The sequence below is a fragment of the Rhododendron vialii genome, chromosome 13a (genome assembly GCF_030253575.1).
Source record: "Rhododendron vialii isolate Sample 1 chromosome 13a, ASM3025357v1".
Classification (NCBI taxonomy): domain Eukaryota; kingdom Viridiplantae; phylum Streptophyta; class Magnoliopsida; order Ericales; family Ericaceae; genus Rhododendron; species Rhododendron vialii.
This window is the reverse complement of record NC_080569.1, coordinates 28,187,769-28,203,060: the sequence shown is the minus strand read 5'-3', so window position 1 is coordinate 28,203,060 and position 15,292 is coordinate 28,187,769. Positions and strand designations below refer to the sequence as shown.

Sequence of the window (15,292 nt, the reverse complement as noted above, 5' to 3'; positions counted from 1 at the left end):
TGTTTTTCTCTTTTAAGTTTTGTTCAGATCTCCGCACACCGGTAACTCGTATTGATTTCTGTTCTTTATTAAAGTTATTCATTGGTATTTAATTAGTTGTTATTTTTTTTGTTTATTTTTCATCTTGCGTAATAGAATCATGTTTCAATTTAGGGTTTCTTTTGTTTATCACATAATGATTAGTGAGTAGTGATATAGGTAGGGTCGCGGGGTGATTAGCACGCCGTGATCAGTTCGGGTACTGCTCTTTTTATCAAACAATGTAAAAATGATTTAAGATTGGAAAAATACTTCCCGCGGACGAATCTGGGCATTGTCGGAGCCCTTGTGAACGGGGGAATGGGGGTCCAAAACCCATTCTCCGCTGCGCATGGGTATACGGCGACCCTAAGGTTTCGCATCTTGCGGGGTATCTTTTCAATCCAAAATTGAACATTTTTAAGAATACCAAATTGAGCAGGTTGATCTGGACTGGTTACGAGTGCTATGAACCCTACGACTGTACCTCTTTTTAATTATTTGAAAAGAAAAGTTATTTTTCTTAAGTTTTAGTTAATCTCAAACAAAACAACAAGGGGTAGCTACCTAAGAGCTAATTTTAATTCTACAACTCGAATTTTTAGTCAGCACACATCACCGTCTCTGTGGATTCGACTCCGGACTTACCGGATATTATGCTGCGTCGATCTCCGCCCTACGCTTGGGGAAACCCATTAATTTAGGACTAGGAAATCGATCAAGCACCACTCATGTTACACGCAAGGATGGAACCAGGGGTGTTTAGAGGCGGCGACCGCCATGACAAGAATTTTAGAAAATACAATTATTATATGTAAAAAAAAAATTATGCCCAACTTATATAATCTCGCCATTACTATACTTTTTAGTATACATTTCGCCACTGTTAGAGTAAAATCTTGGTTCCGTCCTTGGTTACACGCCAGCTTTTTTTTTTGTTTTGCCTACTCATGAATAATTCAATGCCGACGATATGAAAAAATAAAATAAAATTTTGTGTTAAAAAAATGCAAAATTTTGGTGCATTTTTCAAGTCCTAAACGAACCCCCTAAACTACATGTGGAACAGCCCGAGGGTGCTGTGTATCAAGGATCCTAAGCAAAATATTTTTAACAAAATAAGCGGCTCCAGTCATATGAATTAAGACGGGTCCAAAATCGCGCTATGCGTGTTGTCCGTGCACAGTTTGTTGTACCCTTAGAAGGGGTTTGAGGGGCTACAGGGACCGGAGTCCATCCTTTATGGCGTCAGTTTTGGTGATCATTTAGATCTTCTCAGGGCCTCAGTCAAGTCAAATAATATTCTTCCATTTCTCTTGACTCTTGGTAGGGGAATCTTGTTGAGTCTCTTGTTCTTGTCTTGTTCCATTAATTCGTCATCAACGTATTTCTTACTCTCGGTTTTCTTTATTCTCCTGCAATGACATGCATCCTATTTTTGGAGTACAATGTTAACAGTTATTTAATATATTATATTAACAGTTATTTCGAAATGAGTATAAGCAAAAAGAGATATAATATATTAACAGTTATTTCGAAATGAATTAGTATAAAGATTTCAAAGGACCGGAAGTGGAAAAAAAAAAACGGCATCACCATTGAATGCTAAAATATTTTATATATAGTTAATTAATGATATAATTCCGAATTGTTTATTCATATTAATAAAAACAATGACTTACTTTCAGAGGATAAAATGCTCCTTTTTTAAAAAAAAAAAACGGGGATAAAAATGCTCTCTTTATCATCAATTAACGTAAATAATAATTAAGTTATATAATAATAAAAATGCTCTCTTTGTCTCAATATTGCATTCTACAAAGTAAAGGGCAGGAAAAAAACTTATATTAATTCATCGAACGGTTATGAATCAGTTAAAAGATCCTCAACGAGCAAATAATCGCCATATATTATCATAAGAAATGGCCTTTTTATGCTCGTGTTTTTTTTTTTGCCAAAAAGTTCAGAATTTCCATTGATAACGAAGAGCTTACAATAGAGGGCATAGGAAGAGGCATATTCTTCATAAGGGAGGAAATATCCCAACAGGTGGGTAGGCAATTCAAAGACCTAAACCTCCAAACCCCATACACGCACATTAGTTAGGGAGTTAGACAATGACTCTAGCGGCATCTTAGGAATTTTTTGTATTTGACATCCATAGGATAATGCATTTTAGTAGTAGTATTTTTTAATCATTACTTCCGCACTTTGTGTAACATTTTTGTAAAAACATTGAATTCATGTTATCGTTTGTGGTAAATTTTTATCAGTTGGTCCATGGGATGATTGATTGTGATTTACTTAGCTCCAATTTTTTTTTTAAGGATGAAAAATTATAAATTGTCCAATAACTTTATTATATTCTAGGTTGCGTGTTCATTGGGTTGGTCTTGGGTGTGAACACTCAGACCATTTTGCAAGGCAAAAAGATGTGTGTAGCGCTGATCTCTCTGTCTCTTTGACAAGGAGAGTTTATGAGAATCTTAGCCTATAAAACCTCAGCCATGCATGCAATTACCCAATCACACTATCATCAACTTCCACAATATTCCTAGCTGAGGTACAACTTAGTACGTACCATGGCTTCTACCCTGTCCTTAGTCTTGGTCTTGGTCTTTGGAATATTTTTAGCTTCTCAATTAGCTTCCTCTCGCCTTAACAACGAGGAATCTTCCATGGTAGAAAGACACCAGCAATGGATGTCTCGCCACGGACGGATCTACAAGGATGAACAAGAGAAGGGCGCCCGGTTTAAGATATTCAAGGACAACGTGGACCGTATCAACGCGTTCAATTCTGGTCCAGACAAAGAATACAAGCTGGGTGTGAACCAATTTGCTGACCTGACCAGCGAGGAGTTTCAGGCTTCTCATACTGGTTACAAGAGGCTGGAATCACCTAGTAAAGTGATTTCTGGTTCAGAACAATTATCTTTTCGGTACGCAAATGTAACTGTTGAGTCGTCTGATGTGGATTGGCGAGAGAAAGGCGCAGTTACTGACGTCAAGAATAAGGCAGTTGTGGTATGTATCAAGATATAAATAGACATCATTAATAGTATATATGAAACAACTCCGTAGCTGAATCTGAGTTATCAAGATAAAATTAAATCAGACACTAGTCTAAGCTTTAATTTAGTTTGAAGGCCTCAAACTTTTACGTTTGTTTTAATCTTGTTGAAGGGTCCGCGCGGCAAGAAATCCTTCTTGTATGAAGGATCTGCATAAATTTTTATGATTGATATATATATACACACACACAGAGTCAATTTCAAATGAAGGAGTCCGCATTTCAACTAAAATGCGGACCTCCTCATTTCTCCCATTTTATTAAAATGAGGTGGTCCTCGTAAGAGCGGGACTCTGTATATATATATATATATATATATATATATATATATATATATATATATATATATATATATATATATATATATATATATATATATATATATATATATATAGTCCAAAGGCTTATAAAACTTTGTTTTTCTTCAAAGGGCCTGCAAAATAAAGACTCCACGTTCTTCGTACATGGGCCCAGTGATACCACACATTTTTGTCCAAAGCCCCATCAACAAATAAATACACTATCTATCTAAGGAGTCTAGAATATTTTTCAAGTACATTAGTTACATGGTACTATGTACGAAATTACGATGAAGTTAGGATAATAAACTGGCCGGTAATGAATATTGTATAAGGACGCCCAAAATATTGAGTCATCCTCAAGGGCAGAGCCAAAATTTGTATGTAATTGGATCAAATACTTGGAGTGATTAATTAATTAAGAATTTAATTGAGCTTGGCAAAAATAAGGTACATAATATATAATTTTTTTTAACAGAAGCATGTGGGGGTCAATCGTGTCAAAATGTAGTACATATGATAACTATTTTGTGTCATGAGTCGGGTCAAGTAACTTGACCCAACTATATGGTCTTCTTCCCTCCCCCTTGGTCGTCATTGAGAGCGAATTCATTTTTTCTACGTAGTAATTATACTAGCCCACAAAATTCCCATGGCATAAAATTGTTTTACATTAATTGTTGTCGCAATCTTCTGCCTAGGATGTTGCTGGGCGTTTTCAGCTGTGGCAGCTGTGGAAGGTATTAACCAACTCAAAACCGGTAATCTAGTATCTCTATCCGAGCAAGAGCTGGTTGACTGCAATGTTCAAAACAACGGTTGTAGCGGCGGGTATATGGTTAACGCCTTCGAATTCATCAAGCAAAACCAAGGTCTCTCGACAGAAGCCAATTTACCCTTACGAGGGACAAGAAGGAACTTGCAAAAGCGAAAATTCAGACGAGCCTGCCGCAATGATAACCGGATATGAAGAAGTGCCAACGAACAGCGAGCAAGCTTTGCTTCAAGCCGTGGCTAATCAACCGGTATCCGTTGCCATCGATAGCAGTGGCCGCGACTTCCAGTTCTACTCGAGCGGTGTCTTCAGTGGGACATGCGGCACGAGGCTTGACCATGCTGTGACCGTGGTTGGATACGGGACTACTAGTGATGGGATTAAGTATTGGTTGGTTAAGAATTCGTGGGGCTCTGGATGGGGTGAGAATGGGTATGTGAAGATGGAAAGAGATGTGGCTGCCGAGGAAGGCCTCTGTGGGATTGCTATGAAAGCTTCTTACCCAATTATGTGAAATATTACTACTACTCCGTCCTAAAATGTTTGTCCCGTCTGCAAAACAAGAACTTAAAAATAATATAATAAATTAGCTTGTGCATATATAGTTTGCACAAGCTTTGTCTCTATGTATCGATATCGCTCGACAAGAAAATGTATTACTATTTGATAGTGGAAGTGTGATAATGATATGTGTTCTTACAATTATAGCACATGTTTTTTTAAAATAAGAGATTAGTTGCTATATATGTCATCTATTTTTGTTTTTGATTTTTTTTTGCTCAAATCCACAACGACCAGCATCCAACCAGCACGAGTATAGTGAGCTCGCAACAACCACCTATCTTTTCTTTACAAAAGGATACTCGAGAAAGCTCTAATTAATGGAGTCTATAAATGCTCTTGTCATCTCAGCATTCTGAGTGTGGGAAGTGAGGCAGTGAGAGAGGGAACAAGAGAGGTGTGAGAGGGAGCGAGTTGATATGGGTTCTGGATCTTGTCATCTCAGCATTCTGGCTCTAATTAATTTTTTTTTTCATTTGTTAATTTTACGCCAAATTTTTGTGTGATTTCGGTTCGTCTCAATGAAAGGAATCGGAAAAGTAAAAAATTATGACTTTTACACAAGTATTTTGGAAAATATCCAATTTTTTAAGCTTTTCTTTAGATATTTTACTTGTGTAAAAATCATAACTTTTTACTTTTTTGATCCTCTCGTCAAGACGAAGACATATCACATAAAAGTTGTGGTGTATGACTTAATTACTAGCGTGAATGGGTAATATTATCATTAAGGGAATGACTTCGGTGTTCCCGGTCATTTTGGGGACACCGTAACTTTTGGCATAACAAAATTATTATGAATATAACCAAAACTTATTACAAGCATAACAGAACCATAGCAAGGCATAACCAAAACCATAGCAAAGCATAACTTATTTGTTATGCCTTGGTTAGGTTTGCTACACTACGGCTCCGTTTGTTTTGATGTAAAATGATTTCCAGTAAAAAAATTTACTCGTTTTCCGTCGTTTGGTTGGGCAAAAATAGTGTAAAATATTTTACCTTATATGACTGAAAATGTTTTTCTCTCAAATTACCCCATAAGTCATTTTTATCTCTTTAGACGCCTTCTCTCTCGCTTTCTCCACCCAGACACTCCTGAAATTAAACTCTCTGGAGAGAGAGAGAGAGATGGCAATTAATCTACAGTCTAGAGCTTCTAGTTGTATCCATGACCATGATCTTTCCTTTTGTAAATATAATATATACATGTTAAATGTATAGGCGGAGATCATTGGCTATATTTTCCTTTCTCCCTTATTCTTTATTATCATATTTTCCTGTTATGTGTTATAGTAGGATATTTATTTGTGAAGCAAACAACAGAAAATACTTTACATGAAAATTATTTGTTCCAAAATCATTTTACATCGTAAAAATTTTTACATCGAAACAAACAGAGAGCCTACAACCACAATTCTTTACAACCTTCCTAGCAGGCTAGGCTAGGCCCGACCCTAGGACAAGGAATGAAAAGCTGCCGCCTAGAGCCCCTATTTTTTGGGCCAACCCCGAAGTCAGACTAAGTTATAGATACAAATCGCCCACATTTTGGTATGGTCTCCTTGTTGTACCAGCGGTAGAAACTTTGGCCTTTATGTGATAGGTTGTGGATTCGAAACTTGCCCCTACAGTAACTTTTGCATATAACGCTCCTACTTTTTCACAAATATATATTACACGTACGTACATACACTTTCTAGTTAAAAATTGCTAGTATTACTTTCATTACTCTGATGTCTTTGTATAAGATAAACAAGAAATATATATATATATATATATATATATATATAATATATATATATATATATAGTCTGGTTCCATTGAGGGATCCCACACGGGCTTACCGTGAGGGAACCGCACGGGCTTACCTTGCGAGACTCCCATTTCCCGATCGAATTGGGACGATCTGAGCCGCTCAAAGTGATCAAAACGTGATTTCAAGAGTACCCATGAGAAATCAGCAAAAAAAATGATCGGGAAGGGCTTGATCCGAGCAGTTTTTTATTGAACGATTCAGTAAAAAACTGCTCGGATCAAGCCCTTCCCGATCATTTTTTTTGCTGATTTCTCACGAGTACCCTTAAAATCACGTTCTAAACACATTGAGCGGCTCGGATCGTCGCAATTCGATCGGAAAAGGGGAGGTCCGCACGGTAGACTGGTAAGGGATCCCTCACTGGGGCTCCAATTGCCTTTTTTGCTGATTTCATTCTTAATTGCCTTTTTTTAATTCAATTTAAAAAAAAAAAGGACCCCATATTGTCAGTTCGCGTTGGGGCTCCAAATATAGAGAGCCGGCCTTTGTTACTACAGTATATATCTAGCTCTATTCATAAATGGTTGGGACAACAAATAGCGTGGTAATAGATCTGTAGCTATTAATAAAGAGCAATATTGCTATGGGGCGTTGCTATTCGCAGCCCTCTATTTACTCTCATAATCCGTTAAAAAATTTCAATTATACTCGATAGTTAGTTACCGAAATTGAGATATATTTTCAGCATCCAATTACCGAAATATAATATTTTTTTCAACAGATGTTTACCGAAAAAGCATGTTCAGCAGTTGTTTACCGAAAGTTGAACATATTTTCGACATGTAGTTACCGAAATATAATCTTGTTTTCAACAGCAATTTACCGAAATGTTATTTATGATTTTCAACAACCATTTACCGAAATGCAGTGGGCTACGGGAGAAAATAACGGGCTGCGAATAGCGGCGCCGTTGCTATGGAAACCGTGTCTATTACCTAAGAAGTCATGGGTCTTTAATCTTTGCTTTAAGGCTCCCTGAAAAATTATTGGGTGGAAATGAGTGGAATCTTGAGGTACCGCCGTGCACCCTTATCTATCACATATTTATGCGGAGCACACAATTAATTAAGTCCGTAAATCTCACAGAAAACGTGTGGAGGAGAAAGCTCAGCTATTGATTACCGGTGAATAATTACTCGTAAACTAGACCCCCCAAAGTTTGGACTACTTTTCTGCTTTTAGAAAGCTCAGCTATTGGTTCTGATTGGCTACTGGCTAGCTAGTTTACGTAGAGAAATTCGCTTGGTTAAAAGTGATGATTTATGAAGTACTACTGGAAGTGAATCACTAGTGGAAGCGAAAGCACCTAAACTAAGCTAGCTAGCTAGCTTGCTTGCACGGATTCTCAATTGGGTCGATCTTCTCAAGACCTCAGTCCAAATTTGCTGAGCAGAAGATTCTGTCATTTCTCCTGGTAGGGGAATCTTGTTGAATCTCCTATTCTTGTTTTGTTTCACAGATGCGTTTTGTTCCACTTGTTTTGTGATATTATATGGCAATGAGCAGCTATCACTCCATCAGGAGTTAATCTGTTGATGATGATGGGGTGGGCCTTTGACAATGAAATCATTTCATCATCAAGGTATTTCTTTGAATTCTTTTGGTATTTGAAAATCATATATGGCTCTTGATTTTCATAGGTTGCTTTTACATTTCGAATTCATCATGGTAAACTGTGATTTTTTTATAACTACTAGGTATTTGACCCAATATGCCGACCAATTCAAGAGACTAAGAAGGCAATTTCATGCTTAAAATCATGTGCTTACGTAAATAATTTTTCTATCAATATGGATCTTGTTTGATAGATCTCATCGAGATCTTTTATATGGTGAAAAAAAAATTTAAAAATTATTTTTCATTTACATTATTTTTGAGTTTGAAAATATGAAATAAATACTTATTTTTTAAGAAGGTATTCTGGAACGAGGCCTAAGGAGCAACTAATGTCATAACAAGGCTGTATGGACTGATCCAATGCGTACGTTCAAGAATTGCAAGTAGAACATGATTAATGTCTCTTACTTCCCTTCTATGATTCTCAATTGCTTGAGTAGTTGAGTTCGATCATCCAAGTCTTTGAGAGGTCTTCTAATTCCTGACTTAGCTATTGAACTGCCTTTCTAACAATGGGTGGCCCAACCTCATTAGAGGCCTAAGGCGAACAAGAGTGTGAGGCCTTCAAAAATTGATCAAGTATTGCATGTTATCAAACATTCTAGTCTAATACAGTATATATTTTGTTTTGCATTTGAAAAACCTACTTCTTCCTTTTTGTGATGTAAGTCAGGATTACCCAAAAATACTCTCTACCCTGTATAGTTCTAAGTGTGGTCCAGATTTCCCCCTTAAAAAATACGTAAGTACTTATTTGCAATTTTCAAGCTTAAAAATAATAGGCTTACTGAAATCAAAAAATATGCAATATGAATTTTGTTTGATAAATTTCGATGAGATCTATCAAACTCTACAAAAAAAAAAATTAAAAAAATTATTTTCATAAGCTCATTTTTTTAAGTTTGAAAATAAGTCCTTATTTTTTAAATACTTATTTGAGAAAGCGGAACTAAGTATTTTACATACACACGAGAGATGGATCTTATGGAACAATCAAGCATGACAAAAAGATATTTTCTTAGGAGGTATTTTACCTGAATGAGGATATTTTATCAATTGAAATCGTTTTTGAAAAGTCAAAACTAGCACCTTACATACATACACATATATATGAAACTGAGATCTCTCAGAATTAGAGGCCTTGGGCGCTAGCCTCAATTGGCTGGTGAGCACAAGCAATACAAAAAATTTAGAAACACAAACACTCTCACACACATGTGGACTCCACGCATACAGGTGATGTGTAGTATGTGTGGGCTCCTCTTGCTTTGTGAGTGAGTGTGTGTAAGTATTTGCATGTATTTTTGTTTAATTGTAGTTGTAGACTTGTTGTTACTAACAATGAACTAAGCGTGTATCGAAGACCTAATCCCTACGGATAAAAGGGCAAATTTAGTGCACGAGACTTCCGCCTTTGCGGAGTCTTAGAAAGGGTTGATGTACATAATCTTACCCCTGCAAACAGAGAGAGGTTGTTTCCGCGATTTGAACCCGTGACCTCCAGGTCACAATAGAGCAACTTTACCGTTACGCCAGGTCCGCCTTTCAGACAAATAGTGGGACAAATTAAGCCCTGCTCCACACTTATAAGGCAGAGAACCAATTATACATTTTTGTGTAAGCTTTTCCACCCACCACTGATCCTAAAATATTTTTGTACTTTTCCTTTGCACTGATAGACTTGCTTCTACAGTATTCTGAGAAGAATATATATACTTCTGTAACTTTGAATCTTTTCTCTTACCAGTTTTAGATTCTTGTATGAGAAAATATTTTCCCCTCATGGCATAGTTTTTGCGATTCTCAAGTATAATTGAGCACACACGCATCTAATTAAAATTAAGCTCTTAATCCTTTTATATTTCCAATTTATCGTTTCGCCAAAATTTCAGCAACTTATTCCTTTCAAGTTTTATATACGGAGCTCAAAGATTCCTTGTACGTATGATCCTTCATGTTGCTTTGTCACTCTTTGCGGTGTATCTTAGAGCATCTCCAACACACCCGTCGAACATTAGATATCCCAAGTTTAACTGGTTTTCACAACCCTTTAACAAGTTCCAACAAGTACCTCAGATATTTCATCCCTCTTAACTTTTTTTCTCACTCTTCAATATTGAAAACAACAAAGCATAAGAATACTAACATTTGAAACTAAAGTCTTTGCTGGAGTGCATAATAAAATCTCTATTCTGAAATTACGAAATCCATCATAAATATGGGGAATTGATATCAACACTCTCTTTTTTGATATCTACACTTCTTCTTCTTTTTAGTGTTCAAAGTATAGGTGTTTTTTTTTGTTGCTAAAATACAAAGAAATGAGTATGGATATAAAAAAAGGGAATGTGAAAATCAATTCTCTAAATATTTCTTAATTTCTATGCTTGTGTTTATTATCAACTCCGTTGGGCCAGTCCATACAGAATTTTGCTCTAATTTTATTTGGGACACCCGCAAGTGGAAGCTGAAATTGGACCTACAGGATTAGTCGAGATACATGCAAACAAAAACCTGAGTTATCAAAAATAACTTTTTGTCTGCAAAAAAATGCCTCATAGAACGATATACATAATGATGAAGGTTGAAATTCATACTATCTACTTGTGGTCCACGAGTAATTGTTTAGTGGTATGGGCCCCAACACTACTCTCCACCACAAATTCATGTGGGATTCATATACTTAACCTAGAGCCCTACGTAAATTTGTGGAGGAGAATGATGTTGAGAATACACGTGGCGGTGCCATGGTGCGCAAGACCACCCAATAATTTTCCGTGGTACGTGGACCCATGTGGAATAAGAAAGAAGTTACAATACAAGTACAGTAATGGCCCGTCCGTTTGTGTCTCCCACTCCTGCTTAGAACCACAGCCACTCATGCAATGGAAATCCAAATAAATGACGGGCGGATTTTATTGCACTTGTGTAGGTCTAAATCAGAACATTTTGTAAGGCACGTATGATGTAGATGTCTAGGTTTTGGTAACGCAGGGTGTCCTAGACTAGTTTGTCCACATCCCGGGATAATTTCTTCAGCCCTTCCCGCAGTCTTTTTCTATTCTTACACGGGAGGTGAGGTGATCCCAAGAATTGAGCTATTTTAGATAACAAATGTTTACTGGAATCTTGGCCTATAAAACCTCAGCCATGCAACGACCCACTAACATATCATCAACTTCCCCAATATTCCCAGCTGAGGTGCAACTTTTTAGCACCAATGGCTTCTACCATGTCCTTCTTGGTCTCTGTCTTTGGAATTTTGGCCTCTCAATTAGTAGTAGCTTCCTCTCGCCTTATCAATGAGGAATACTCCATGCTAGAAAGGCACCAGCAATGGATGTCTCACCACGGACGGATTTACGAGGATGAGCAAGAGAAGGGCGCCCGGTATAAGATATTCAAGGACAATGTGGACCGTATCAACGCGTTTAACTCCGGTGTGGACAAAGGATACAAGCTGAGTGTGAACCAATTTGCTGACCTGACCAACGAGGAGTTCCGGGCTTCTCGTAATGGTTACAAGAGGCAATCGCCTAGTAAAGTGACGTCTGGCTCAAAACAAGCACATTTTCGATACGCAAATATAACTGTTGTGTCGTCTGCTATGGATTGGCAGGAGAAAGGCGCGGTTACTCCTGTCAAGAAACAAGGCATATGTGGTAAGCATCAAATATAGATTAGCATCATTCAGTGTGTGTGTCTATATATATATATATGAAACAACTCCATAGTCGAACCTGAGTTATCAAAAGAAAATTAAATCACACACTAGTCTAAGCTTTAATTTTTTTCGAGACCTCAAACTTTTACGTTTTGTTTTAATATTGTTGAAGGGTACGTCCAGGAAGAAATCCTTCTTCTTTGAAGGCTCTGCCTAAATTTATATGATATATGTCCATAAACTCCAAAGGCTTAGAAAACTTTGTTATTCAAAGGGCCAGCAAAATAAATATGTACTTTCTTTGTGTATGGGCCCCTATGTTTAAGGATGAATACCACACATGATTCTTGTCCAAATTAGACCCATCAAGGAAAACCTCATCATTAAAATACCAAAACGAAACAAATACTCGTTCTGACTAAGGACCATAAAATTAAACCAGCTAAACACGTCTTAAGTTCGTTACATGATACGTCGAGCGAAATTAAGATGAAGTTAGAATAAGATAAATTGGTAATGGGTATTGTATAAGGACCCCGAGAACATTGAGTCATCCTCAAGGGCGGAACCATGGTCTGTTCGTAGTGGGGTCAAATATCTAAAGATGTCAAGAATTTGATCGAGTTTTGCAATAATAAGTGACAAAAAATTGTTTTCTAACATAATTATTGAGATGTTTTTTGATACATGTGGTGTCAAATATGGTGTCAAATTCTAGTAAAAGTGGTAACTATTTTATGCAATATAGATCTTATTTGGTAGATCTCAATTAGTTTTACTATAAAAAATCTTCAAAATCATAAAAAATATTAAAAAAATGTAAGATATAAGTAAGTATATTTTTGAAAGACCCAAATTTCGACAATTAGACAAACAAATTTAGACGGACAGAATAAGTACTAATAACTGGCCCACCAAATTCCCATGACATAAAATTGTTTTACGTTAATTATCGTCACAATCTTTTATACAGGAAGTTGTTGGGCGTTTTCAGCAGTAGCAGCCGTGGAAGGCGTTAACCAACTCAAAACCGGGAAGCTAGTATCTCTATCCGAGCAAGAGCTAGTTGACTGTGACGTTAAAGGAAAAGACGAGGGTTGCAGAGGTGGGTATATGGATAACGCCTTCGAATTCATCAAGCAAAACAAAGGTCTCATGACAGAAGCCAATTACCCTTACGTAGGACAAGACGGAACTTGCAAAAGCAAGAAATTAAACAAGCCTGTTGCTGCCAAGATAACCGGATACGAAGACGTGCCAAAGAACAACGAGAAGGCCTTGCTTCAAGCCGTGGCTAACCAACCGGTATCGGTTGCCATTGACGCCGGTGGATACGACTTCCAGTTCTACTCGAGTGGTGTCTTCAACGGAGCGTGCGGCACGATGCTTGACCATGGTGTGACCGCGGTTGGATATGGGACTACTAGTGATGGGACTAAGTATTGGTTGGTTAAGAATTCGTGGGGCTCTGGATGGGGTGAGAATGGGTATGTGAAGATGAGAAGAGATGTGGCTGCCAAGGAAGGCCTGTGTGGGATTGCTAAAAAAGCTTCTTACCCAATTATGTGAATATTAAAGATCACTACCACTCCGTCCCATAATATTTATCCGGTCTGCAAAACGATTGAGAACTTAAAAATAATACAGTTTTCGCAAGAAAAATTCAAATTTAAAACTTTCAACAATTTACCAGATATCAATAAGTTCACTTAATTTATGAAAAAAGCTATGTTTTTTTCTTGAACAAAAATAAATTATTTTTAAGTCATCGTTTTGCCTACTAGACGAAAATTTTGGGACGGAAGAAGTGTAAGACAAATTTAAATATAGTGCGCGACTGTGTATGTAATCTTAGTGAAGTGTATGTGAATAAATTAATTAGCTTGTGTAAGCACAACTCTGTCTCTACCTATATATGGGTCGACAAGAAAATGTATTTTCATCAGCTGAAGTGTGATAATGATATATGTTCTTACAATTATAGCCATGATATTGTGGAATATTTTGCTTTCAAAGCTCTGGCCAATAATTTTTAAATTAGATTAGTTGCTATATGTCATCTATTTTTACTGGAATTATATTTCTTCGGCTACATGACATATAATATAATTCATTGGAATTTCTTGCTGGTGTAATCCATTTCAAACTTTAAGCCAATCATAACCATAAATTTTTTGAAAAAAGACAAAATAAGCCAATAAGCCAATTTTTTTCATCTTAATTTTAAAAAATTAGATTTCAATCGTATTTTTTTACTTTTTAGATTCCTCTTGTTATGACGAAACAATAATCTACAAAAAAAATTAACGAAAAACTAACAAATGCAAATTATTTTAATAAAGAAAATAAGTCATTTGGCTTATTAGGCCAAACCACCCCATAATAGGATAAATTATTAGGCCAAACCACCCCATAATAAGTCATTTGGCTTATTAGACTTCACCTTGTATTAGGCCAATAAGTTTTCATGACCTATGAGACCAAAAAAAATGCCAACAACAAAATAGAACAAAAAGATCAGCTAAATCGAACACCGGCCCCGAGCAAACGAATGATAATTTTTGCTTAGGACCCCACATATAGTATTTCAAAAACAACTGAATTACGACCTCCAAAAACTTGTGTAATATTATCCATTAATTGATAATTTTAAATGTTTGTTATGATGAATAGCTATTTAAAATTTTAGCCTATTGAATACTAGTAGAAATAATTTTGCTTTGTGAGTAGATTTATCTTTTCAATGTTTCTGGTGAAAACACATAAAGGGTTCCTATATAATTCAAAATTCTTTGGAACCATAATCCCAGGCATCGGCTTAGTGGTCATGATATGAGGCAAATGGTTCTAGTCCCTCTTAAGATTTCTTTTTTGAAACCTTCCAAAAGCTATCATCTCATGTGAGATCAGCTCGTACGGGATTTCGTTCTGGCTTTAAATAAGCTCTTGGCTAGTAGACAGTGAGATAGGTCCACCAAATATTAATCGGGGTATGCGTGATTAGTGTCTCAATCACCAGATACCTACCACCCTATAGCGTATAATGCGGTTGATCTGGCCGTCGTTTGGGACCACAAAAATATCAAGATCAGGAAAATTTTATTAATTTTGTGCTCCAGAAGCAATACCGCTCCTTCTCACAAAAGTGTGTGCTCCTTCCTCATACGAAAGCGTGGGGCCATAAAATATTGGGAGGGTTCCCTTAGTAGAAAGTGTTTCTGGAACATACTGACAGCAAACAAGTAGTCCAAAATTGCCTGGTTGAGTGATGGATTATGAAATACTTAAAGTACATGCCAAAGCATTTTATTTGGATCTTCTCAAGGTTCGGTCCAAATTTGCTGAGCAAATGCGACGTCGAATGCAATGATAGATTTAATTGAAACTTTTCTTAACACCGTTTGATTTTAAGAGATGTGGTAAAAAAGCGTTCCGACACTCTTTGGCAGGGGATTCTTGTTGAATCT

The 15,292-nt window shown here is 36.7% G+C and overlaps 1 protein-coding gene and 1 pseudogene across 1 annotated transcript; both read left to right on the top strand.

Moving 5' to 3' along the window:
- Positions 1-2,530: 2,530 nt before the first annotated feature.
- On the top strand, positions 2,531-4,860 carry LOC131312823 (zingipain-2-like; annotated as a pseudogene).
- A 6,380-nt stretch (positions 4,861-11,240) lies between these two features.
- On the top strand, positions 11,241-13,805 carry LOC131312822 (senescence-specific cysteine protease SAG12-like). Its single transcript, XM_058340824.1, has 2 exons — positions 11,241-11,823; positions 12,799-13,805. Exons 1-2 carry the CDS (start codon positions 11,382-11,384, stop codon positions 13,392-13,394), a joined length of 1,038 nt encoding a protein of 345 aa, XP_058196807.1. The 5' UTR covers positions 11,241-11,381; the 3' UTR covers positions 13,395-13,805.
- The last annotated feature ends 1,487 nt before the right edge of the window (positions 13,806-15,292 follow it).